Source organism: Oreochromis aureus, linkage group 1 (genome assembly GCF_013358895.1).
Source record: "Oreochromis aureus strain Israel breed Guangdong linkage group 1, ZZ_aureus, whole genome shotgun sequence".
Lineage (NCBI taxonomy): Eukaryota > Metazoa > Chordata > Actinopteri > Cichliformes > Cichlidae > Oreochromis > Oreochromis aureus.
In genome coordinates, this window is record NC_052942.1 from 34,299,722 (window position 1) to 34,327,229 (window position 27,508).

Genomic DNA, 27,508 nt, shown 5'->3' on the forward strand with positions numbered 1-27,508 from the left:
CTGAGTTACCAGCAGACATGTTTTTGGTTGTGGTGTTAATCATTGACTGTTGAGTATTTTTTATTTTAGGACAGAAGGCAGAATCCAAAGAAGCAGTACTTGGCTGGTTCAAGACCTTCTCTCTCATTTGTTTGTTTTGGCTAGGGGTTCCATCTCCCTTATTTGTTTTTGGTTTTTGCATCATTAAATTTGCTTTGAACTCCCACCAGCTTGTGGCTTCTCGTAGGTTATTGGTTCCTCTGAGCCAGTAATTTAGGGACCGTAACAGCCACTATGAACTTTACATGTATGGCTTTGACACACTGCACACTTTCACCCTGTTTGCAGATGTTTTTCCCTGGAATTTTAGCGAAGCTGTTCATATTCCCCACAGGGTAAAATCCTGGACCACTTCCTACCTGACCAACTAATTGCATTCCCATAAGCATCGACTGCTTACTGCTTTTAGTGCTAATTAGGCAATAATAACATGTTAACACAATAAAACCAATAGCCCAACATCAGTTTTGTTCTCGTCTTTCTTTAAAGACCAACTTTGAACTCAAATTAGACTAAACAATCACATTGCTTGCCAATTTTTGCTGGTGAAACTGCAAGTTGTGTGTGCAACTCTTTTAACATAAGCCACCCATAACACCCTTCTCTGTGCAGATGTGTATAAACAAATATGCATGTGGCTGTAGAAGTGTAATTCCAGTGTCTGCTCATTTCAACAACAAACCAAAAAAACTGACAAATGTGTGCCGTGTCATGAGTTATCTTAATATAATAGGGAAAAAAAGAGGTATGTACCTAAATGAATGGACCTAACTAATGTTTTGTCTACACATAAGAGTCAACTTAGCAAAGAATAAATTTCATAATTGATATATAGATGCTTTGAAACTAGAAGCAAGTTTGGAAGGAATAACATAAAATTGTTTCACCAATAAGATGATGCCTGAAATGCTACAAGCCAAACATGCTGGCTTGTTTCTGCATGGTGTTCAGTGGGTCCTTAAAAAAAATGAGAAAATGGTGCAAATGGGGACAAAAGGAGAAGTGGCAAGCCTATAAAAGAACCATCTATAGAAGATGAACAGTACCTGAAAGTCCTGACTTGAAGAAATAGGAAAAAGAAATCCAGATAAGACCTGAGAGAGGACCTGGGAGCTGCATCTGGCCTTTCAGCTGATCCATCTATTGTTCAACAAAACCTCATCAGAAACGGTCTCATTGTAAGGGTGGAGGTCAAGGATAGGCTGAGGTATGCAAAAATATATAATAACTGGACTGAAAATGAGTAGCAACTTGTCTTATGGACCGATCAATCCAAATGTGACATTTTTGGGTCAAATCCTTGTCAAAATGTGCAGAAGAGGTCGGTAGAGAAGTACAACAGTAATTGTCTACAGCCATCTGTAAAACATGGTGGTGGCTCTCCCCTGGTTTGGAGCTGCATTGTCAAAATGTTTGGAATTAGAAATGCGGGAAAGTATCATCAGATTTTTATTCACCATGCAATACCATCTGGAAAGCATCTGATAGGCAACAGGTTCATTTTTCAGCACGGCAATGATCCTTAACACACTGCCAATCCAGTAAAAGCTTAGCTGGATAGAAAAACACACAGTGGAATACTACCAGTCATCGACTGGGCTGCTTGGAGCCTGGACCTTAACATTATTGAGGCAGTGTGGGATCATCTTGACAAAGAACAGAACAAAAGTCAGCCAACATCCAAAGAAGAGCTTTGAAATGTCCTTCAAGAAGCTTGGAGAACCATTCCTGAAGACCACTTAAAAAATTACAATAAAGCTTGCTCAAAAGATTAAAGGTGGTCATAGTGACTTTCAGGGTTGTTAGAATTGTAAAAGCTCTGTTGGTGACTTATATACTTCCATGTATGATTGCACATATGCTGCAGCAAGAGTACTGAGAGGGACTAGAAAGAAAGAGCATATTTCTCCTATACTGGCTTCCTTTCTTTGGCTCCCTATTAAATCCAGAATTTAATTCAAAACCCTGATCCTCACAAAAAATGTCTTAAATAATCAGGCCCCATCTTACCTTAATGACCTTTTAGTACCATATCACCCCATTAGATCACTTCACTCTTGCACTGCAGGCTTACTTGTTGTTCCTAGAGTATTTAAACATAGAATGGGAGGGAGAGCCTTCAGTTTTCAGGCCCCTCTTCTGTGGAACCAGCTTCCAGTTTGGATTCGGGAGACAGACACTATCTCTACTTTTAATATTAGGCTTAAAACTTTCCTTTTTGCTAAAGCATATAGTTAGGGCTGGACCAGGTGACCCTGAATCCTCCCTTAGTTATGCTGCAATAGACGTAGGCTGCCGGGGATTCCCATGATGCACTGAGTATTTCTTCTTCAGTCATCTTTCTCACTCACTACGTGTTAACAGACCTCTCTGCATTGAATCATACTTGTTATTAATCTCTGTCTCTCTTCCACAGCATGTCGTCTATCCTGTCTTCCTTCTCTCACCCCAACCGGTCGCGGCAGGCTCCCTGAGCCTGGTTCTGCTGGAGGTTTCTTCCTGTATAAAGGGGATTTTTCCTTCCCACTGTCGCCAAAGTGCTTGCTCATAGGGGGCTATATGATTTTTAGATTTTTCTCTGTATGTATTATTCTAGGGTCTACCTTACAATATAAAGCACCTTCATGCAAATGTTGTTGTGACTTGGTGCTGTATAAATAAAATTGAATTGACTTGAATATTTCCCTATAAAATAATTTTAAAAAACTAGGGTTAGCTCCAGTACTGTGTCCTTTATATTTCATCTAATGGTATGTCTTTAAATTTCATTTTTTGCACATTATTTACCTGCTTGTAAGTATATTTGACTATGCTAATTTAATTCCATAACAAAACATATTTTCATGTTAATAGTGCTGATAATCTGTAAAGTACAGTTGAGTTTATAAAATGTTGGCAGAGCACTTCACAAGTACTTGTTGAATGGCCTAAGATGTTCATAAACCCTCTCTCTCCGTATCTATGTCACATGGAACTAGTTTTGAACGTAAACAATGTTTGAACTTCTCTATCAAGCCCTTGTTTGTCAGTCTTCACTGAAGCATATCCATCACCTTTGATGTGTGTGTTGTATTTGAGGAGTTATGATATAAATGTGCGGAGAAAAAACAAATCTGAATGGGAATAGAATCTGGTCAGCGATAGTGAATACTAACTGAACTCACTACACATCTGTAAACTGTACATGTACAAGCAGCATGTCAGTCTGAGCAGCTCTCCCCTGGGTGTCTCTGGTGGGTGGGACAGCGGAGGCTGAGGCGTCTGGACAAGAAGTTGAGGGTGGAGGAAGAAGTGACCCGTGTGTTTTTGTTTTGGAATGTGAAAGTATGTCGGTCAGCATGACACAGCCTCTAAAACACACCCCATTAAACTGGAATCAGTCTGAGCTTTGTGTGTGTGAATGTAAAGGTTTGTGCGCTGGGAATCTGAGTGTGTTTCTCATTCTCTTCATTATATATAATAGTTTTAGAAGTTGTAGTGTAATTTTGTTGGCTAGAAACGTTTTATATTGGCACTAAATATTAGCAATTAGTGTCATTTAATTAAAAGAAAAAATGTCGGGATCTGCCTGCCAAAAGTCAGACAATGTTAAGCATGCATGTTCAGGTCTGTGAGAATATAGAATACATGTGTATATATGGTCTTATGTGCAGGAGAGTCTGTGTGAGGGCTTGGATGCCATCCAGTAATGGTGCAGCCTTTTAATGTCAGTCAGGATTTATAAGCCAACCAAACCATGATGTTAGCAAGCACCCTCTCCGCTTTTTTTCCATGTCCTCTCAGTGCACTTTGCTTCACTCTCCCTATAGTCAATCCATGATTTGAAACACGTCAATTTATATTCAGCCTGTGCTATCAGCCCTTGTATGCTCCATAGCATTACTACTTGTTGACATAGTCTGTCTCCGTCTCTCATCTGCTCAGACTGAGATGATGCTGGCCTCCTGTTGCTCTCCAGCCAAGAAACCTGATGAGGTGTCTACCTTTTCTATCTTCAGTTCACGCAGATGAATATTGTTCCATCCTCAATAAGACTTGCTGAGGCCAGGAATGGTCACAACCTTTTACAACAACCTTTAAACTGCGGTGTCAATCAGGACCAGCTGTCTGCTGAACTTCAAATGATGCTCCTTTTTCCCACAGATACTATGAAGAAACCATTAAGGGGACACAACAACTTCCCAAAGAATGTAACTTAACACAAAGTGTCCCATTTTAACAAGAGCTTGTGTCCAGAGTAGGAAGCAACAGTGTCCACATGTATGGACCGTTTGGACCTCAAAAAATTAATCCTGTCAACTTTAGCAATATTCTCAATGTTCCTTTAGCCCTACAAAAAGCAGCAATGCAATGACAGAGGTCACATGACTTGTAAACAACTATGACATCAACAGCACAGTAACCTTCTTGATCATCCAACAACTTTCTTAAACACTTGTCAAACTTATGGTCAAGGGAAGCTGGCCAACAAATAGAGACATATTCTTACATTTTTACATGCAGCCAATTTAGAATCAGAAATTAACCTAACAAATATCTCTTTGGACAGTGGGAGAAAATACGGAAAGGCTCCAGCAGACCAGTAGGTTACAAGCCAGAAACCTCTTGCTGTGAGGTGACAGTGCTAGTAAAATGTACTCCAGTACTGAATACCTGAAAACTTGTGGGCTTCCTACTACCGGATCACCAACAGCATGCTCGTGTGCTAAAATAAGATGGTAAAAAATAAAACTGCCAAACATGTTCATGCGGGCATTGTTACAGGCATTGCTAAAGTGTGGAAATGATGTGAATGTCTAAGGTTTTCATTTATCTGAATCTATATTTGAAGAAGACTGTTTATATGTGATAGTTTATCTCTTTACTGTGATAGGAGCTGTGCCGGTTAGAACCATTGCCTGCAGCACACAAGAGTTCAGTTATGGACCCTTTCAGCTTCCACAATTTTATAACACTCTGACAAAGACAGAAGCATTATAAGCACATCAGATACAGAAACACAACCGAGGGAAACAAAATGAATCCAGAAGAACAGTAACCTTAGCCGATCAAAATGTCACTTACATTAATTGCCAATAAGTATTATTACTTGTATCCAAGAAAGCACACAATTACAGATGAAAGTACAGTTTCATAATATTCTTGAAAAAATAGCAAATAGCATTTCTTCAAGTGTTTTCTTAACAGTCATAAACAATGAATCTACTAAAACAAATAAGCAGCCACAACACTGCAGTGTTCAGTAGATTTTTTAATGAAAGCTAGGAATAAACTGATCAGTTTTCCACTGTTAGTGTGTTGGATAGAAAAGTTTATATTAAAGGCGCGGCATGATTTGGATGTTTTCATTATCTGTTCTGCCCTATGAAGTTAGCCTAAAGGAACCCATGGCCTTGTTATGACCCCGGTTCACCCGCAACTCACAAACAGGCCTACACGTACTACTTCGTGTTAGCTGGCCTACGCTACTGACATTTCTGGCTCTCCAAGTCTACAATAAAATATAAATACTTTATCTTGTAATTAGTAGTATTAAGAAAATACATGGGTGATAGAGAGGTCTGGACAGGATTTGGGCAGCCTCTTTTGGCTTTTGTTGATATACTGTCAGTGCGGATGTAATTAACTATGACAGCTGGCTGCTGTTTTTGACAGCTTGTGTATCTAGAGGACAATTAATTACCATACACAAATCATTGGAATTCGATTGGGCACTACATGGTTTGTGCTTATCCAATAAAAGACCTTGATTAATGATCTGAGATTGATACTCACAGATCCTGCAGACAAGATTCCCCAAATTCTTGTTAATTTTTGGAGGTTAAAAGAGAGCAATGCAAAATCTATTTTAAAAAAAATATATGACTCAACGGTGACTGGTGGTAGTTTAGCTTTGTTTAAATGCAACCTCCAGGATGTCATAAGTTCTCCATATTATAGCATACAAACTTAGGTTCTGTCCATCTTCTCCAAACAGTCAATTTTGCTGTGGGTGGCTGACCTGTCAGCTTCCTGCCCAGCAAGGGGTACAGGCACGGCCATGTAGGATCCCAGCCTGCTGTGGGAGCTGTTGCCAAAACCAGCATGGTAGCATTGGAAGAAACTCGAGGACAGTTTCCAGAGGCAGGCCTGGGGCTGGATCATTTTACACTGAAGATTATGTACTTTAGCGAGGGGTCTCCTTCCAAGAGGGGAATGTTCATTGTTATGTTTTTAAATCCAACCTTGATTTATTTTTGCATTTGCAGGTGGGAAAGTTCTACAGAGGATATTACTTGTAGCACATAGAGAGAACAGTGGTCCTGACAAGAGGTCAGAGTGTGTATGACACTTACCATTAATTTTGCTCCAGTCACTGTACATTACAAGTGCTTTTCATTTAATTGAGTGCTATTGTTTTGCAGAGTTTATACAGGGAAGAATAGGTAATAAGCCTTAGCATTGTCTTTGGAAATGAGTCTCATCTCATTTCCCATATCTTGCCTCAGAGTGCCAAGATATGGGATGAACTGAGGCAGATGTTAAGATGTGGCAGGAAATACCAAGAAATAAAAATAAAGGAGGTGGACATTGATACGAAGAGGTTTAAAGACATGGATGAAGGTTATTGTTGGTTTAGAGTTCTCCCTCTTGGGGCTGTTGTTGGAGGAACACAGGAAGTGGAGCTCAGTGGAGGTCAACAGCCCCTTGACATACTACGACAAGAGACTGTTAATGTGTGAATATACGTGTGTACATCTTGTCATTTTGATGGATGCTGCTTACTGATGTGGCATATATGTGTTACAACTATGTTACAACATGCGCATCAGCTGTGATGTAAATGATTTATTTACTCAGCAAGTCTCAGGCAGTTCAGAAACTTGGCTGGCTGTGGTGTGTATAACGGTGTGATGATGAATTATACTGAAGCACATTAGCACAATGAGACTGAACAACAGTGCACAATTTTGGAAGGAAGCCACATTTATCTTTAAATCTTCATATATATATATATATATATTCTTCTGAGAGTCACTATTGTCCATTTTCCCTGTTGAGATCTGTAATTTTCTTTTCAATGTGTTGCTAGTCTTCTTGTGGTTCAACTCTTTGAAGAAAGTTTTATAAGGTGTTCTTTCCATAAGCCCTTTGTGTGGGTTTTTTAATCTGCATTGAAAGCACATTCATAGTACACAAGTTCATACTTTTCTGCCCATTGTTCCGCATCACAATTAAGACATGAAGACAATTCCAACTACTTGCCCTTCAGAAATATTTCCATGATCTCTGTCTCCACAAATTAAACAAAACCCGTCCTTACGTCAGCTTCCCCCTGAAGGTGTCATGGTGTTGCCCACATCACGAGTACATCTCTTAGTGTTAGTATATAATTGCATGTGTGTGTTCTTTTCAACTCGTGTGAGTATACATATGTGAAGGTGTTGAGCACGAGCATGTCCTCTCTGTTTATTTGCTCTGCCAGTCCACTTCCAGGACCCAGGCCTCAGGGGAACCATCAGATCTCTGGTCTAACAGAGGAAGCTTTGACTGGGAGCCCAGGAGGCCTGAGCCACTTCCACCAGAATACAGTTTGACCTGCACTTCTCCTCCCCTGTGTTATGCCTCACCTCTCCTCATTTGCTATGATTTCTCCTGCCTTCCTCCTGCCCTGGCTCACTTTAAAAAAAATACATCTTAAACTTTTTTTACTTAAATTTTTCACTATACAACAAAGTAACCGCAGCAAACTCTTAATTCTATGAAAAGTAAAACATGCTTGCTGCAATACGTGAAACTATTCCTAAACCAGTCCCTTACTTCTTGTTTGCACTTTGTGCCATCATACAGAAAACCTCAGACCACAGACGAGTTGGTCAGCTTAACCTGACAATGTCATTGTGATATTTTGGTGTTTTGTCATGCATGATTTCCTGGAACACTGCTGGCCTGAATTTCATGATTCATTTTCAAATTTCATGGCAGATTGTTAAACTAAGGACTGTGGTTTTAATTCAAAACAAAATTGGTTAGTAAGTGCTCAGTTGTTAAAGGACTGGGACAGTTATGAGGCAACATGGGATTTTCGCTTCATTTTGCTGGGGGAAAGATTTCATATAAAAAAGTTTGCTTCAGTCTTTCAAATTTCCCTACCTCTTATTCTCATATCATTTCAGAGCAGCCACTTGTGCCTGAACTCATTTGCTTTGTCTTCCAGCCTTTTATTGTAGCAGAACCTAAAACTGAAATTTACCTACAGAAAAGCCTCGGCAGGTCATGCCGTGAGACAATGCTGCTAATTATTCCACCACCACCGCAGCCTATTCTCTGAGCCATGACAAATTTTAATGACGGGCCTAGAATACAAAAAGTACTCTTACCCAACCTGTAAAATATAATAAAAACAAAGTAAAGTACGGATAATCACTTTTCCTCTGTTCAAATCCCAAAGTCAAGCTAAGCCATAATGCTAGCAGGTCAGCTGATATCAGTGGTATCAGTGGTAGCCTTCATCAGCTGATGCCTTTCTATTTAGCATATCATTTTATAATTATGCTCATCCAAAATAATTCTATTTTATATAACAGTTAGTTATGAGATAAGCTGAGCTGCCCTGTCCACAGCTGCTCTGTATATACATTCTGCTTTGTGGCCACCACAACTCTTTTCATATTGTGACACATTCATTAAGTATCATACTTGTTGTCACGGATACCTGCTCTGTTCTGTGCTTGGGTTTTGCTCTCACTATAGCTTGATTTCCATGTGTGCACAAAGACGGGTACCCAAGAGTGAGGCCAAACTTCCAAATGCAAATTCATTCAGATGGAAATAACAATCGTGTGACTAACATATGACACTTTTTCTCAAATGTGGTGATATGTGTATATAACTGACCTCCAAATTCAGCAAACATGGCACTTGTTCAAACAAACTGGCAGCAACAAATAGTATATATCTACAAATATTTTGCCTCCTTTCCCAGCAAAAAAACAATAAATGTTAAATATTAAATGCATCAGACTTCAGGGCCAGAAAAAATTACCTAGATTCTTTTTCATCTGGAAATGATGACAGACACTGAACAGCAAGTCATTTTTGCCAAAAACACAAGATAAAATCACCACATATTTGAAATCTATGTAAATGTCTGAAGGAAAAAAAAAGCAAAACTTAATAAAATGATGTGACAGCAGTTGAAAAACAACTTTCAGCTTGGCTTAAAATCTCAATAAATGACTTTTCCAGGCTCTGGGAAAGTTTTACCTCCATAAGCATCGCAAGATGAAAAATGTAAAAAATAATAACCCACCTTGTTGCAGTTCAAATGATCTTTGCATCAGTTTTATGCATAACTCTTTTACAATGTTGGCAGCCATAATCACCATTCTTAAAACATCAGCTGTTAACTCTTAAATGATCTTAAAACAAAATGAACAGAGCAAAGCAATTTCCAGTCATTTGGACTGTGCTTGTTGGAGTTTGAATAAGAACAGCACTGTACCTGACTAAGAACTGAGACTGAGAAAGGCTCATCACTTGATGAGAGTGTCTCGGGGCTCTGCCTGTGGTCTCTGGCCTTTGTGACCCTGTCGTGGCTCAGTGTCTCTGCAGGAATGTGGCATCTCTGACCCTCTGAGCCGCTTTTCTGTGACAGACACATGTATGATCTGCTTTGTCCAAGTCTACAGGGACATGAAAGTATTTGGCATTTTTACCTGACATGAAAAAAGAGCTTGAATGGAGAACACATGGGGAAGGAGATGAAGAGGACTTGAAAAATTACATGTTTATGAATGTTTACAGCTATATTTCTATGGAGGCATTTCAGAGTAAATGTTTAAAATGCTGCCAAAAGCAAAATGTAAATCAAAAAATGTTGGGTTTTTTTTGCTTCTTGGTTAAATTTAAATCAAGAGGTTTCTGACTCGTAAGCAGAGCCAGACAGGAAAGCACATACACCTTAAATAGTAAATGATTGATCACCATTGATATTTCTATAACAGCTAAACACGTCTATCCCTCTAATTGGCAAAAATTTTACAGTTGGCGTTTCAGTGTTTGTAGCAGCTGTAACGTTTCAGACCTCAAAAAGTCTTTGATTTACTCACTGGCGCACTGATACCAGATGTTAGTGCCTCTTTCCCACATCATGAAAGCATCTTGGGAGACCACAAGAAATATTGTCATTTACCAAACCAATGTGTTTCCATCACATTACTCACTGTATCATATTTTGGCTTAGCATACTGGCAGAAATTTAGGTGAATGAAACTCCAGCAGTGGACTGGCAAACTCAGACTAGTGCTTTATGTGTGACAAAGAGAGAGACGCTATCAAAAGTAACACTTATTTTTTTGTATGGATACTATTTATTTCAACATATTTATGAAAGGAATACACTGAGATGAAAAGAAGTGTAAGAAAGAGTGGCGGGAATTCTGAGAGAAGGGCAACCAGGGACCAAAGAGGAATGGCTAAGTGTGAGATAAGGGTGAGGGAACAGCTAAACAGTGAGGTCAAGCTAACGACAGACCCCTTATAATGATGTGTCTGGTTGAGTTTACATGCCAGACAGGAAAAAGCTGCTTCTTAAGGAGGACCTTTTTACTAAAAATCTGACAAGCGACTAAAAGTAATGAACTGATAAGACCAAAAAGTTCTTCCAGGTCTTCTAAATGGCCTCACGACTTCGTTGATGTTGGAAAACTTTGAAGGCATTGCAAGATTTATCACTGTTCTGGTCCTGTATCTGCAGCTTCCCAACTCCACACCCCCACCATTCCCTATATTAATTTTTTGCTACACAATACACGTTTCATGCACGCAGGCACATGCACACAGCTGGGCTTGTCGAATTCAGATAATAGCACAACAACAATGTTGTTCCGGTCTGTTATCAATTGGCTGGTGATTTGTTTTGTTGAGGTATTAATAGTGACAGGGTGGCCATAAAAGGGCAGAACAGAGCTAATCTAGAGCAGATTGTTTGCCAAAAACCAGCCATTGTGCTTGTCCAGAGGGCCGTTCAGGTGTGCACTAATCAGAAGAAGATGGAAGATGATTAGTGGAGTTTTTGGGGAGGTCCAACTCTGGTCTAAAGCCCTCCAAAGACAATTATGCCTCCATTAAACACAGGAAGCATAACTCCAAAGAATCATAAAAGTTTTTTTTTTCTGACAAAAGGTGTTTCTCATTGTAATGAAATGGCAAAACTCATATAGCTTCCCAGTGTGAGAAAAATGAACAGGTTAATGTTCCCTCAGCTTGGGGTTTGTTGATCGTCATCCAAAGTACACAGACAGAAAACGCCAAAGGGAGAAAAGTGAGTGATAGTTTGAACAGGATGCCTCTGTGGACTCCTGGATGCAATGCAAACAACCTGTAAGAGGATCGAATTCAGTCGACTATTTGTTTCCACTTGATGAGAGTTTCTCTGAGATTTTAAGAGCTTGAGGGTAATTTTTACCTTATCTAATGTGTGATGTGGACTGTGCTCAAAACAGAGCTGTCAGTACCTTTCTTTCAGGATAAAAATCACCAGAAATCACACATATATTCTGTAGGTATCAAATATGTGCACACATATGTTTACGGTTTAGCAAATTTTGTCCCACTCATTGAAACTATACATCTATGTACAAACTAAGACAACATTTACCCTCATGGACACACTCACCAGCATAAAGGATGATCTCATATATGGGCACCTGTACACACAATCATTCAAAGGCAGCTACTCACATAAAAGTATCAAGTGTAGTGATATTCAATCCAGAGATCTACAAAGCACACATGCACATACTGCTACAGTTTGTCCAAACACACGACACGCACACACAGAGGGATGCATCTGTTCCTTATTACTGTACCTGTTTTAGAGTGAAATTAAATCACCTCCTTCCATTCTTCAGTCAGGGAGTTTCCTGCTGTTTGACATGACGGATTTTAGCACCTAATTTCACTGTTTACTGTTTTTCCATTTTCGAATTAATTCTGTCACTAAAAGACAAGCCTACTGGGCCTGCTGGTGAAATATAAGTTATTCTGTGATTGATGATTAAAGCATGTACAAACAGCACATTCATCATGAAAACAGAAAATAAATATAGCAATCAGTTACAATAAGGTCTTTAGGGAATCCTTTTGAGAATGGATGGAACTCCCTCAGTTGCCTCAAAAATGGCACATTTCAACTCAACTGAGAAAAAGTACAACTGCAGAAAGAGGTTTCTTTTCTTTTTCTTTCTTTTTTTTTTAGCATCATTGGTTTTTTATAGCTTGTTTTATGGCTTGTAAGCATGGGGAACCTCTGCATGCAGATCCTTGTAGGTCTTTAGATACAAGCCACACACATCATAATGTAGCACTCAGAAGAGAGAAAACATGTGGGCATGCCCACACATATGCACACTCCTGCTTCTCATCACCTGCTACAGAGAGCAGCTTTCTTTACAACCATGCACAGCTGATGCATCCTGCCTGTTTTTTTCTTCATCGCCACATTTGTGTTACACGTGCTATCGTCGTCACTGCAGTAAATTATAGAAAAGAAGGGTTAAAACTGTTAAACATGTCTTTTAGTTCTTCTTTGCCTAGATTACTGTTAGGAGTAGTTTGTATGGATTTCCTTCTATAAATATTCAGTGCACTCTACGTAAGAATTTGAGTTTCAGCTCTTCTCGTGACATTGGATTATTATTTTATTATCACACACAATGTAGATGTTTCTTCTGTGTGGATGAGTTTTCTGGTTTCTATTTTCATACACCAATTTTAATTCTACTAACCAATTATGTCTGAGAAGACTGGAGCATGTCAAACACTGCATTGCCAAAATGCAGTCTCAAACTCTGAAGATGATTTAGGTTTTTATTATCTCGGGCCTGGAAATGTACCGGTTTCACTGGAAGACCTGAGAGCTGCTGTCCACAGACAATAGCTGAAGGCTTGCCAAATGTTTATGTCTGATTTATATGTCTAGAAGAAGTAAAAAAATGCAAAAAAACAATACCCTGTCAAAGTAAACATAAAGCACATTTATGGCTAAAATGTATTTAGATGCTTTTCAGGTATTAGTATCGTACAAAGTGGATTCTGACATAACCGAACAGAAAAACGCTAAATTAAACACAAATGTGAAAATTCCAATTCAATTTTCTTTTTATTCAATTATACATGAATAAAATATCAGGAATTAGCTCCATCAAGATAAAGAGCTAGTTGTGCCCGTTCTACTGTCCAGTGCTATTGAATCCTTTTAAAGGATTCCAATAAGAACAATTCTATAATGAAATAAAACAGCTGTGCAACTTATACTGATTACAAACGTCACATCTGTTTCATGTATAAGGAGTTTCATGCTAGTCATCAGTCCACAATGATCCGGTTATGTTGTCTGTTGCCATATTCCGTGACTTTTTCCATCTTTCTTTGCCTTTGATGATGAATTAAGTGTTACTCAGGTTTTTGAAAATGTGTAAATTAAAAATGTGTCCAAAAATAAATACATGGAAAAACACATGCAGTCTCACTATCACGTTCTAAGAGTTTTCTGTTAATATATAATATATAAGTTAATATATTTTAAGGCTGGTTTGATGCTTTATTGAAAATATAGAGTTCAATTTGATTTTTATATTTGCTGGATTTCATATTTGCTTTTGGTTTCTTTATTCTAGTAAATAATTTTAGTAAACTTCATCATGACTTCAGTGAGTGTTTGTTTCCTGTGCTATATATACTTTATAGGTATTCTGCTGATGACTTTCATTATGCAATCTTGTGTTTTGGTTTGTGTCTTGATTTCTTTTCTTAGCATCCCTTAGTTCCTTCATCTAGACTTCTCTCTGTCTCATTTCTGTGTTAATGTGTCGGTGTCCCTGTTTTCCTCAGTTTGACATCTTGTTAAGTTCCCTCTACATCAGGGGTGGGCAACTCCAGGCCTCGAGGGCCGGTGTCCTGCAGGTTTTAGATCTCACCCTGGGTCAACACACCTGAATCAAATGATGAGTTCATTACAAGGCCTCTGGAGAACTTCGAGACATGTTGAGGAAGTCATTTAGCAATTTAAATCAGCCATTTTGGATCAAGGACACATCTAAAACCTGCAGGACACCGGCCCTCGAGGCCTGGAGTTGCCCACCCCAATCTACATCCAACACAAATCAGCTTGCGTGCTCTTCTTGAGTATGCTTCATCACCACAACTTGGATGACTGATGTTATTAAAAAATAATGACAAGTCAGAACACATTTGACACGTATACTGCTTAGTGTTAACAGGTCTCTCAATTTGTTATCTCTTTCCCCCACATATTTACATAATGCCCCCCAGATTTGCAAGACTACAAAAACTTTTGTGGTATCTGAAATCTGTAACGTTTCTGATGCTTCTGATCCAATAAGGGAAACAGAAAAGTTGGGAATGGAGGGATAGTGAATAGATAGAAGGGGTAAGAAGGGGTAAGGAGCCTTAGAAAGGAAGTAGAAACTGAGAAAAAATGTGATAAATGTGATAAAAGGAAATAGGAGACAGTATGATAAAATGTTAGGAGGAAGGACACAGGAAGGTTGAAAGAAAAAACAAAGCATGACGGGCCAGAATGGATGGATATGTCAAGGGATAACATGAGGAGTAGATAAAAAATAGAAAAAGTTCAAGTGACAGTAATGGATTCAGAGTGTGATGAATGAAAGAAAAGTTTGAAATGCGAGTGAATGTCATGTGGATGTGAACTGAGCAGAGGTGATGTCCTCCTCCGGGAACATCTCATTCACCCAGAGCGACCCGTCAGCAGAGCCTCACTCAGCACTCCACCACATGTAGTCATCTAGGTGGGAAGCCAGTTACAGGACAGAAAGGAAAAACACACAGCACAACCTGCCTCCACGCTCTGATTTCCACTTTCTGATCCTTTTATAGACCTTTACAGGCGAATCCCCCACTGAGGCGAACGCTCCAACTGCTAGTGTGCAGCTTACTTCCATATGGATCAAAAAGATGCCTCTCTTTCCAAAGTCACCCAACACCTCCTTTACTTTTCTTTCTTTTTTTTCATCTTGGCACCTTTCTTTAGTTCTCCCCGGTGTGCATGTTTTTGTGTCTTTTTTGTTGTATCTTTGTATTAATAAGTGATATACTGGTTGCTAATGGAACAGCACGAAATGCAAATGGTTGTTTTATAACAACTACTGCAAAATTTTAAAAAGTATTGATCAAATTGGATAAAAAAGATGGACCATTGCCCACATCAGAGTGCATCAGAATAAAGAAGAAGAAGAAATTGTGTTTTTCTCCAGACTTTATCATACTTATATAAGCTACAATTTATGTCAAAATAAATTTGTTAAATATGTGCAAAATCTGGGTAAAATATTGCATATCACTGCATAGTCTTCCTTACATAAACAAGGAAACCTCTTTCTAAACTCCAAGGCTGAAAAAAGTGAAAACTATATAATAGATGTTTCTTGAATGGATGGTTTCTTGAACACTTGGCATAACATCAAACCAAAACTGGGCAGGAAAAACAGTTTGGGGGGACCATGAGTCTCTTCTTGTTCTTTCTACTGCTCTTTCCCAGGTTTCTGGAGTTTTCTTTGTGCAAAATGTCAACTTACTATCAAAGAAACACGCACGCAGAGGCTGTTATATAACTTATATAAATTGATGAATGCATGTTGGGTGAATGCCAGCTAGTAGCATGCCAAATTATATAAATTCTCTTGTCGTGAGTGTCATTTCAAAATTTGCTTGATGACTCATTTCCGTTGATTGTTTTTTGCTGTTGATTTTTCTTTAACAACTAGTGATTTTAGTACTTTTAAAAATACATTTCATTCCAACTAAGCCTTCAAGCTATCCCATTTAATATCATTCAGTATCTAAGAATGTGAAGAGACCCTTTAGGATTCAGAGCTGAGGCAAAAGCCAAATCTAATGCAATAAATCCAAAGGAGAAGAGAGGGAGTTTAAGACACTGACATAACACAAGGTGTAACAGAGCAAAGTTCACACACAGAGATGCACAAGGATCACCATCATCACAATCTATCAGCCTCTCAATGAGTTAATCAATCACCTCAGCATGTCAATCAGTCGGTCAACAAATTGGTCAGTCAGTTAGACATTGAATGATTTGGTCTATATGAACTTTGAAGTTAGGGAGTCATTCACCCGGAAATAAGTGTTACTTCAGTTTTTACTGCTGAAACTTTACACGCACTCCTCACTCAGCGGGACCATGACACCAGAGACGTTCCCTTGTGGCCTCATCTTACCCTTTCCCAGGACACAAAGGTCCTAAGAGGTGAAATTATCAGGACACAAGCAAAGGCTGCTGGGTCAAATCAAGAGCGACTAAAGTGTTTCCTGTCACACTTAGTTCTTTTTCCCTAAAGAGATCAGTCGTTATCATTTTTGACAAGGACAAAGACGGGACCAATTTCTCAACACTAACCCACTGAACATATCTGGTTAGCACAAAAACTGTCAAAGCTGTGTAATCACATTCTCTCCAAACCAGCATCTAACATGTAAAAAAAACTTGTTGTTTATTACATTTGACCTGACCTCTACCCCAGCATTAATACTGAGGCTACTAGATGGAGGCCTGGCTTGTGTCTCTCCAGAGCTCAGCTAGAAAGAGGGAAGCTGGAGAGTGGAGATGGACTCCAGGCATGGAGTTGAGTCAGACTCCGTCGGGTCCCAGAAATGAACACTTTAAATGTTTCTCGGTGACACATAGGGCAACTGTGGGTGGAGGGGGTTGTGTTTGGACTTGGTGCTTGGGAAGGAATCTATGTCTCTTACTGAGCACTTTGAAAGTTTCCATACATGTAAATATTTTCACCTCGTCTGTTCTGACCAAAAGATATAGAAAGTAAAAGAAACATGCTGAACTTTTGTTTAGCAGGATGTTCTAATTGTGCTATAAATATACATACACTGTGGCATGACCTTTAAAACCACTGCTATCCACTCTTCAAGCATTTCGTTACAGGACTACATGTCAGCTACAGAATATGATTACAAGAACGGGAATCATCTGGGAAACATAAATGGCCGTGCAGACATGTGAACCAATCTTTCTAGGAGATGTTTAAATATTTCTCTGTATAGCTGCAAACATTGACTGGCTGGTGGCATAATATGAGCAGTCAGGTACACGGCATAGGGTGTTACCCAAGCAGTGCTCAGTTTCATGGTAATCAAATCAACAGTTACAGGGATATTTCAGCCTGAACCAACAAACTGAAATAACCTGCTATCAAATTGACTTTAGAGCCACATCACTGTGTAGTTAAAACCAAACTTGGATGGATCATTCTTTCCTTAATAAAATGGCTTTTCTGCACAGAAATGTATTGTTTAAAATCAAAAGAGAAACGCTGGCCAAAACTGCTTTTTGGAAACTGCATAGAGCTTACATTTATCTGATATGAAATGCATTTGAATGCCAGGTACTGCAGTTGGCATGCAATCACAGAGGCAAAAACAGCAGGACTATTGAGTGAAGGAAGCAATTGTGGTAAGAAATTTAAGGATGAATTAAACTAAAACTCATAATGTTAAAGCTTGTATTATACCTTTGACCAATGGGGCGCTTCAGCATGTGTGTTCTTTCACTTCTAGCCTAATCATAGGCAAACATCATATTAAATACAGTTAACAGGTTATTTATAAAGAGGTTAACGTTAGGATATAACATTTGCCAATAAGAGTTAATGAATATTCTGGCCTGCCTTTAGATCCTCTATGCTGACTTGAAGTGAGGACAGCGAGTGAAGAATTACCTCTATGGACGATTTTCAGACAAATAGAAAAGACGAATAGTGAACGTGAAGGAAAAAATGTGTGGAAAGGCTCAAGATCGTAGTGATATCAGAGACCCCTGCAAAGGAGCTTTAGAGGGAAACATTCAGCCAACATGACCAAGGACTTTGTGAGTCAGACCTGAGATATTCCTGGAACCAAAGTCAGGGAATGATTGCAAATGCAGTCAACTGCACAGCATCTACTGACTTTATAAATTCCTCCCACATATGGTTACAACTTTCTAATCTGGTCAAATAAGATATTATGTAAAGCTGAAGTTCTTTCTTCAATAGCCACTGAATTCAGTAATTATCTCTAAATATATTAGTTATTTTATTGATGGTGGCAGAACATGCTGTTTTCAGTGCAATGGTAAAACCCAGAATCAAATATTCTTTCTACAAGAAATGTGCATAGAGTTGTGAAGAGAGCCTCATGCTTATGACGATGTGATGCTTTTGGCTGAGCTGTTGTCTTAACTAGCTGTACACTTTGTTTCAGTGGATAGTAATAATAATAGTTCTAATTCTCAGCAATGCTAAGTCATCTTGTTCCAGTGTATTTAAGGAAAGGCAAACATCTCTGCACCTGATTTCCTGACTTCCTGAACTCACACTACAACAAATGAAATAGACAAAAAGTTTGTTATGGGTTGAACTTTTAAGCCTCATAAAACACAGAGATCTGGTAAAAGGACTATGTTTATGACGCTATTTTTTGTCTTGTTGAGCACTTTCACACACTGCTTTTATTCTATGCAGACTCACAGACATCAGTGGATGCTTTAGGGAAAATTTGTGGTTCTTGCCCAAAACTTTGACATGCAGACTAGAGCAGCTGGAGACTGAACCAATGACCCTCCAAATGAAGGAGAACTCACTCTACCTAGCCACAGCCACCAATTGCAAATGAAGTGTCCACATCCTCTCTATACTTGAAAAAAACATTATGTTATCCTACCATCTGTAAATTAATCCGAAAGATGAATACCGCTTAAGAACTTCTCGGATATGATGGAACAAAAAACTATAATGATCCCGTTGGGAGGGATGGATCATTGTAGCAACAAAAGTAGCATAAAGTATGGAAACAATTAGGATCAACCATGCCTCCCTAACATCTATCACCATCCCCTACTTTGCCTGAGCAACAGCCTGAGCTCGCATACTGTAGCATGATGTTATGGGTGTTATCTACTGCGGTAATGAGCCCTGCAGGGTATTTAAACTAGGAAATGTCAATCATGTGAAAAAAATTGTTTATAGTTTAGTGGAGCACATCAGTCTTCCATCTGACTCCACAGCTGAGAGCGCTTAAAGCACGAGTGCAGAAAATTAACTCCCATCATCATAAACCTGCAGTTACTGCCAACACAGACAATACAGAGACAATTCATACAGTCTCATGCATAAACATGCAAACTGACACATACTCACACTCACTCAGAAACAGGGTACAAATCATGTACATTTGGCTTGGCCGGGCTGAAATTTGACCACCATCGAAGACAGAATAAGAACACAAAGTGGGTAGAACAATAGAAATGCAGAAATTGAGCTGATTCATCTTCATTGCTGTGAAAGCCACAGTGGCGAGGGGACATGCGGTCTTTGTTTAGATGGTGAGTTTAGTTCTGCAAAACACCAGGAATCCCCCCTGAGACCGAGACATGTCATTTACATTTCAGGCATTCAACTAACATTAAGGCAGATGGAATGCAGCAGAGGAAGGCAACACCAAAGCTGAGATAATCAGCGAAATAAACATTGACAGCAACCACTTGCAATATATGGTGAGTCAGAGCTTCATTGTGCTGACAACAGTTTGGACTAATTTGTATTTATTTAATGAATGCAATACCTGATTCATAAGCGAATGTCCAATATTTGTTAAATATGACTGTCAAACATTAAAGGATCCTTTTCATAAAAGTGAAACAGCTTGTGGTAAGAGCAACCATAATTTAAGTTCCATAATTTCCTTTGCTGTTTTGACAGCAACTAAGCTCATTTTCTTTGGAAGGTGTGAATTTTCCAAACGCTTAACATGTCTTCTTCAATAAAAGCTATAGAAATAGCACATATTCCCAGATTATTTGAATATGGGAGAGCAGTGCCAGGTAAAGAAATACAATCCCTGAGAACCAGAAATTCCTGGAAAATGTACAGCCTGTCTGGACACTACAATGCTGTGGGTTGAGATTAGACTGTCAAACTGACCTGATGTGGGTCAAATACAATTGAAAGACTTCAGTTGTCCACTTATGGCTTAGCCACAACAACTCAGCATGGCAGGCCTGTCAATCTGTGGATTTCTATACATGTACAGAGATCGTGTGAGGTTATAATATAAACTATTTTCAGCAGAATTGCATTTGGTATTGTAGGGAGGTCTTTTTTAAAGAGAGGGAGTCAGCATTGTTGCCTCAGAATAGTGTAAGCTTTCTCACTCAAGGCTATGAGAAAATGCTGTAAGATTGTGGATGGAACCTGCATTTTGTCTCACATATTAGATTAATTAGTGATTTGACATCGCTCAACATTCCAACATTATCATCCTTCTGGAAGACTTGGGCAGATGCATGGTTTTGCTTAACCAGAAAGACTATCATGAGAAAATTTTGTCACTGCTCAGTGACAAAAATACTTATGACCCCCATGAAATGAGGCCCAGGTAGTGGTTACAGGAAGAGGGTGATATAGTGTCTTAAGTAGTAAAAACAAGAAAATGCTATTAACCCAGTGAAAGCTGCGCCAAGTCTGTATAGTTTACCAAAGATACATAAAGAGACCAATTGTCTGTATGATCAATTCAGTCACCTATAACATCTCAAAGTTTCTGGCTTTGATCCTCAACCCATTGGTAGGCAGCTATAAACACCACATCCAGAACACCTTGATTTTGTTGAGAAGGTAAGAGATGCTATTATGGAAGCAGAAGAAACAATGGTCTTGTATGATGTTACATCTCTCTTCACTTATGTTCCAGTCACGGAAGCAGTGGTGGTAATTCGTAAGAGATTACAAGATAACTCCAATCTCAGCAACAGGCCCGCTCTCAGCATTGACCAAGTGTGTTTGCTTTTGGAACTGTGTCTTCATTCTACATATTTCACATACAATGGTCAGTAGTACAGGCAGATGGGTCTGCCATGGGTTCCCCAGTTTCACCCGTTGTGGTCAACGTGTACAAGCAAGAAGTGGAAAACAGGACTCTGTTATCCTACCCTGGAACACCACCAAGTTAGTGGTTCAGGAATGTCGATGACACCTGGGTGAAAATCAAATCTCAGGACGTAACACAACTCACTGATCACATTAACTCGGTGGACAACACATCAAGTTCACCAAGTAGGAGATGATAAGTGGCAGGCTAGCCTTCTTAGACTGTGAGATTTCCATCAGTAATTAGGGACATTTAAAAGTTGTAAAATGTGTACCGTAAACCAGCGCATACACATCAGTATTCAAGGTTTGACTCTTGTTGTGGTTATCCCAGCTGGACATTTGTAAAAGCTGGGAAGGCACCTAAAGAAAGCTCCAGGTGACCATTGATCAATGACAATTGACCATTTATCACTGATCAATGGTCTTTGGTCAGTGGTTGTTGATCAATGGTCTTAATCATTTGCATATTAAAGGTCATGAAACTGACCTCACAACCCATTGTTTGCCAGTGGTGCCTTTTTCAGCCATTGTGCAAATATACTGTTTATAAGTTGGGGAAACCTGCAGTCAGCTGAGACTGAAGAAGTCACTTGATTGACAAAATGTTTTTCCCACTGTAAACACTACGTCCAGATGAACAGAATCAACTTTTGGGGATTACAGGGTTGTGTCCTGCCTTTTGGCTTGTGTCTGCTGAGCAAGACTCCAGTTTCTAAACAACCCTAATTGAATTAACAAGATGGATGGATGGATTAATGGAAGGGCAGATAGATACAATAGAATGATTTTCCTAGGGTTCTATACAACCAAGCATTTTTGCAACCAGAGGGGCTGCCCCTTGCTGACCATTAAAGAATATAAGTAAAAGGTGGCTGTGTCCACCCTGCATATAGAGTTTATGACCCATCATCAAAAGGCCAATTTTCCAAAAGCTTATCTCTATCCCAATGAATAGGCTGCCAGTCTATGGCTGAGTAAACAGAGAGAGACAAACAACAATATATGCACACATAGGACCAATTTTAAATCACCAGTTAATATAACAGAGACCTTTAAACTCTACACAGAAAGGCTCCAGTCATCCAGCAAATTCAAACCCAGGACCTTAATGCTGTGAGGAGATAGTACTAACTACCATAAAGCTGTGAAATAAAGCAATAATGAAATTGCACTGGCTTCCCAAACTGCATTGTCATTGAGCATGCCCATAACTATAAATACCATGGATAATGTAGACACTTTGGTTTAAATGCTCCAAATTATTTGTCACTTTCTTCCTTATTACAGTGATGGCCAATCAAGAGGTCACGTGTGTAGCCCTTTATCAGCACGCTGAAACATTTTAATTGATCAAATGATTTATTTTTATCTTGTAAGAATTGCATATTTGCTAACTCAGATATATAAAAAAGTGCATGTTCTATATTATCTGCACAGATATGCCACTTTGGCTATATCACATGCTAATTCATTGCAGGTTCTTCCTGATGTTGCTCACATGTGTAAATTAATATAAAAAGCAACAAAACAACAGGATTCATGAGTAACTGAGCAAAACAAGACCTCACACAATGGAAGTTGCCGCTTTATCTGCTCCATTCATCCCTTTTAGGGAATAAATCTGGCTCTAATGGATGTTATCAGTACAAGAGGGATACACTGCAGTTCTTTGACCTTAAGCCTTTTAGAACATGTTCATTCATCACAATACTAGCCACTGCAAGCTTGACTGGTCAAGTCCAGTAGATGGTGACAAAAAATAAGAGAGAGTAAAAGCCAGTTGCACTAAAATTGATGTTGCTCATGGATAAGTCTGACGCACAGAGCAGCAGTAACTAACAGTAATTGTCTAGAGAAATGTGCTGGATAAAATCCAGAAGATTGATAAATCTATGAAGGACGATGAAAAACAAATATGCGAGTCTCATGAAGTACCTCTTTTAATACAGATGAAAATGTGGTGTGGCACTCATCAGTTATGTCTGGACAACATACAGCCTACGCTAAAACAGAATTGAACGTCATATATTATACACACAATGGATCAATCTGGTTTCCCCCTGAAGTCATCTGTGAAATCTTTTTGATCCAGGTCTGTGCTGAACAGAGCACAAAGAAAAGCATGGCAAGGAAAATACAACCTCATCTAATCCACCTCCTCCAGCACCACAGATCTCTCATAGAGCCAGAAATTAAACAAGACACAGAGCCTGTTACAGTCTAACCTTGAAAGCAAACAGATCACATGATCTGGCCTCACACCAGACCTGGTTCCTCATTAATTAAAAGATATTCTTACACCAACAAGCAAACTTCAGCCAAAGTTTGGCTTCAGACAAAACTTATCTCTGTGTCAGCATTAGTGATCCACGCTAACTTTTTCATGTTGTGTGTGATGTATCACGAGGTGAAAGTCTTATAAACTGCCATAATGTCTGCATAACCTTTGTTTCAAAACACAAAGACTACAATGTCAAACATTTTCTGAAGACTATGAGTAATAAAGAAAAAGCACAAGAGAGGGGCCAGTTACTTCAGGTAATATTTCATAACTTTAGAGGATTGCTCCATACTTTATTCCTCTAATCTTTGTTCAACCTTACTTGACTCTGTACATATTACATAAAAACTGCCTTTATTAAATGCTGATTTAATAGCTCAACCAAATTTGGTGTTGTTAATTAAAGAGGTTTTTGGACAAATGTCCTTCTGTTTGTATAGTATAATAAAAATAGCTAATCACTTCACAGACTGCTTCTACTTTTTAGGTTAAAACACAGGCCTTACTCCCTGGGGAAGGGGGATTCTTTCCCTAAATGTTTTAGCTTTGGACCCAAGCTGAAGTTCTGTTTTATTGTCACAGGGCCAGGTGAGTGGAAATCATCTCCATGCTAATGGAAACTGCAGGGAAAATAACATTAGTGTTGCTAAACACTGAAATTATACACTCTCTAGTAGTTATCAAAGAGAATCAACAACACAAGTAAAAAAAAAGAATGTTTTGAAAGGTTATCTGACACGTTTATGTTCACCGAGGATTGTCATTTAATCTCTCTGTAATGACCCTTGGGAATTTTTTATTTTTCACTCCCAAGTGGATATGTAGAGTTTCCAAAAGGGGATAAACTATGTGGATTTGTGGAAATGACACAGCAGAGTGGTTTAGTGGTTGCAGAAACTGTTCCATAACCTCAGAATAATTCATGTTCAATTCTCCCTACAGGGATTTACAGGCACTCATTCTGTGATTTGCTCAAGTGTCCTTGAGCAAATCACTGTTCTGGGAAAAACAATAGATATAAATGTATGATATAGAGCATAGGTGTCAAACTCTGGCCCGCGGGCCAAATTTGGCCCGCAGCCTAATTACATTTGGCCCGCGAAGCCATACCAAATTACTATTAATGCTGGCTTACTGGTATTATACAGCTAATATATATATTGTTTAGTATTAAGCTTTGCTTGTTCCATGTTCAGTTTTTCAGCAAAACTTGTTTGAGTCCATAAGAAAAGATTCATTCTTATATCTGGAGGAAGATTTTTTTTCAATAAATATTAATGTTGGCCCGCGACTTTGTTCCAGTTTTGAATTTTGGCCCACTGTGTATTTGAGTTTGACACCCCTGATATAGAGTAACTGACTGCTGTTACACTTAGTGACCAAGATTTTAGGCTCTCAGGGGTCCAAGGAAAATCCATATCTGTGATCTGAGTGACAGCTGCACAACTTACCTGAAGCAAGTGCCATTCTTCCCATCGGCCCTAATGCAGGGATATTCCACCGTCAAGATTTTATTATCGGGACACTCCATTCTAAGCAAAAAAAGGGAAAAGGAGATGTGATTGATAGGCACTGTTTTCCAGCAGTGTTAAGCTACATAGCAATAAAACATGGTGTGGGGAAGTACAAGCAAAAAGAGATCCAAGGTTGGATGTGAAAAGGGGGATGTTACAGTTTAGCATGGAATTCCCCCATATTCATAGTTTGATACCACAGGGAATCAAAGCTATTATTCAAAGTACTGTAACATAAAAGACTGGTGTGAATCTAGTCTGCATGTATGCAAATGCATGGCATTATTGGAGGCCAACTGATTTTTTTTTAGTTTAGATTTCAGTTTTGGCATTTCTATTTGAGGGTTTGCCCTAATTAACTTTTAAAAGAATATATGAAAAATCTTCTGTTCTTTACAGTTGCAGTCTCTCCACCTGGATAAGTTTATGCTTTTATTTGTTTATTTTTATTTTTGTAAATTGAAGCATAGATTTTGCAGTGTTTTTAATCAAAGAAACAAGATATTTAATGTCTTTTGACTTACACTTACTTGATAATGAAATTATATTGTTAATGTAAACTCTAAAACTTGTAATTAATACAAATTTTACTGAAAAGGTTTTGGTGAACTTGGTATTGACAGAAAAAGACCAAGAAAGGTAAAGAGAAGGGCAGTAAAATCTGTTAGTGTCTAATTTACAGTGTAGATATTGTTAGAATATTAAAGGCAACTATTTATTTGATATTTGTGATATTGCTTACAACACTTTAACTGCCTGGTAACATTTTTCTGTCAATTTTCAACAGCATAAGACATAACAGAAGAATTCCAGAAAATTTTGTTAATTTAGAAACATAATCCCAATTAACTACTCTGACATTTTCATAAAAACTTCACAGCCAAAGAAACAGACTAATCTATCAATACAGTCATATTTCCTGTGTGCACAGCCACTACTAACACTACCAGAGGTAGTAATGTCCATGAGCAGGAAGGACATCAATCACAGCGGTAATTTCCATTTCTCTGTTATAGAATCCGATGAATACACATACCCTGGAAACATAAATCTGAAGATGCAATGCCCATGTTTTCATGTCCTTGGACAAACGAGACTCTGGTTAATTACCCCGTGTTTAACCTGTTGCTTTGCGGTTTAGTGGTTTCCTCTTGTCTTCTACAGAATATTAGGAGCATGTGCTCCATTCCCATTCACTCCTCACCTCCTGACCTACTCTCTCCGGGCATCTTAACAGCATCTGTCATGTTGTGTCTGAGCACAAGCAACATTTGGCTCTCCTCACCGCGACCGATTTCAACCATTTGGACTTTCCCTTTACTTTTTGCATTTCCTTGAAAATCACATTAGATTAGACGCGCTGCAGCGGTTCATCCAGGGGTCTCCGTGACAGGCTGCTTCACAGAGTATGTGGCAAAGAGCAGAAACCCATAAAACGTAGACTAAACTCTGTTATGATTTCTGGCACTGTATGCTAATCTGACAATGAAATAACTGTTTTGAGGTTAAATTGAACGCCAAACAAATGTAATGAGTGGAGTGGTAGCTGCCAAGAAACTTGCAGAGCTTCAATCTCACAATATTTCATAAAACCACCGTAAAGCATAAATAAACGATAAGTCAAACATTTTCGTGCAGAAATTTGTATTACTTTTGAAACTTTTTATACTTCAAGATACAAACGGACATAATACAACTTCTCTCAATTATGAGCGCAGCAGACATGGTTTCATCAGCACACTGCCGCTCATTAACAATAAACAATATTGCCTATATGTGACTCACAACTAAAATCTCTGAGACTTACCCTGAGGTGTCCACTGCAAGCGTCGTCCTGATGGAGCTGGCACCAGATTCCCAGAGGAAAACGACACAGATAGCGCCAAATGGTAAAAGAGTCGCACCATAAAGTTGACCCATGTCCCTTTTTGCGCTCCGGGACAGATGATTTTTCTCGAGTGAGTGAAAACGCCTTAACATGCGCCAAACGCCACTGTTTTCATCTGTCAGTGACCCGAGCGGGTAGTGCCATCAAAATATCACAAATCCTCGTTAAGTATCCCGCAGAGGAGACGCACATGTAGCCTGTAGGATAATAAGTGCTGCGCAGTGCGTCCGAAGCCCCCTTCCCAACTTTACGCACTAAGGCAGAGACCTCTTGGAGAGCTACTGAAGGGTTTACAGCTCACTGTGTTCTCACTAATCCCCCCTGGATTTACATTCCAGCCTCCAAAGAAGCGACTTAACGAAACTGAGTATACAACCTTACTCCCCATTGGTGGTGATGACGTAAACCATAATAATAATAAAATAATAAATTGGCTAAACAGCATACGTGATCCCAAATGACCCCCAGGCTTTACCACGTTATTTGAGAAATATATTCCTTGGAAGAAAGTCAAGCATCGGGGGCGTTGTAATCACTTTTTTTCTAAATGCGTTAATAAGATTAAAACAATATCTGGTGTAGGGGAAAAATCAAAGTATTAGGCTGGCGCGACGAACTGCTCAGATCATACCAAAATATCAAGAAACTGCAAAAATATGTTCGCAATAAATCAAAAAAACATATATCTTTTTAATAATTTAAGCTTTCAGTTAGACATTTGAAATGTGGACATTTTGAGTTTAGCTCCAAACAGTTTCACCATGTTTGGATTTCATTTTGGAAACAGCTTTATTGAGTCTGTCCTGCAGACTGAAAATCA

At 38.9% G+C, this 27,508-nt stretch overlaps 1 protein-coding gene across 2 annotated transcripts in view; it reads right to left on the reverse strand.

Annotated features, from left to right (window-relative positions):
• Positions 1 to 26,993, reverse strand: part of LOC116325502 (collagen and calcium-binding EGF domain-containing protein 1-like) — a 36,878-nt gene extending 9,885 nt beyond the window's left edge. Inside the window, exons 1-2 of one of the 2 annotated variants that reach the window (XM_031746412.2) lie at positions 26,608 to 26,993; positions 24,738 to 24,818 (exon numbers count right to left, since the gene is read on the reverse strand). In XM_031746412.2, the coding sequence (XP_031602272.1) occupies positions 24,738 to 24,818; positions 26,608 to 26,780 (254 nt within the window). In that variant the 5' untranslated portion in view covers positions 26,781 to 26,993. Of the gene's footprint in view, positions 1 to 9,523; positions 9,610 to 24,737; positions 24,819 to 26,607 lie in introns of those variants that run through there. The other variant, XM_039612978.1, reaches the window with a different exon arrangement.
• Positions 26,994 to 27,508: the final 515 nt, after the last annotated feature.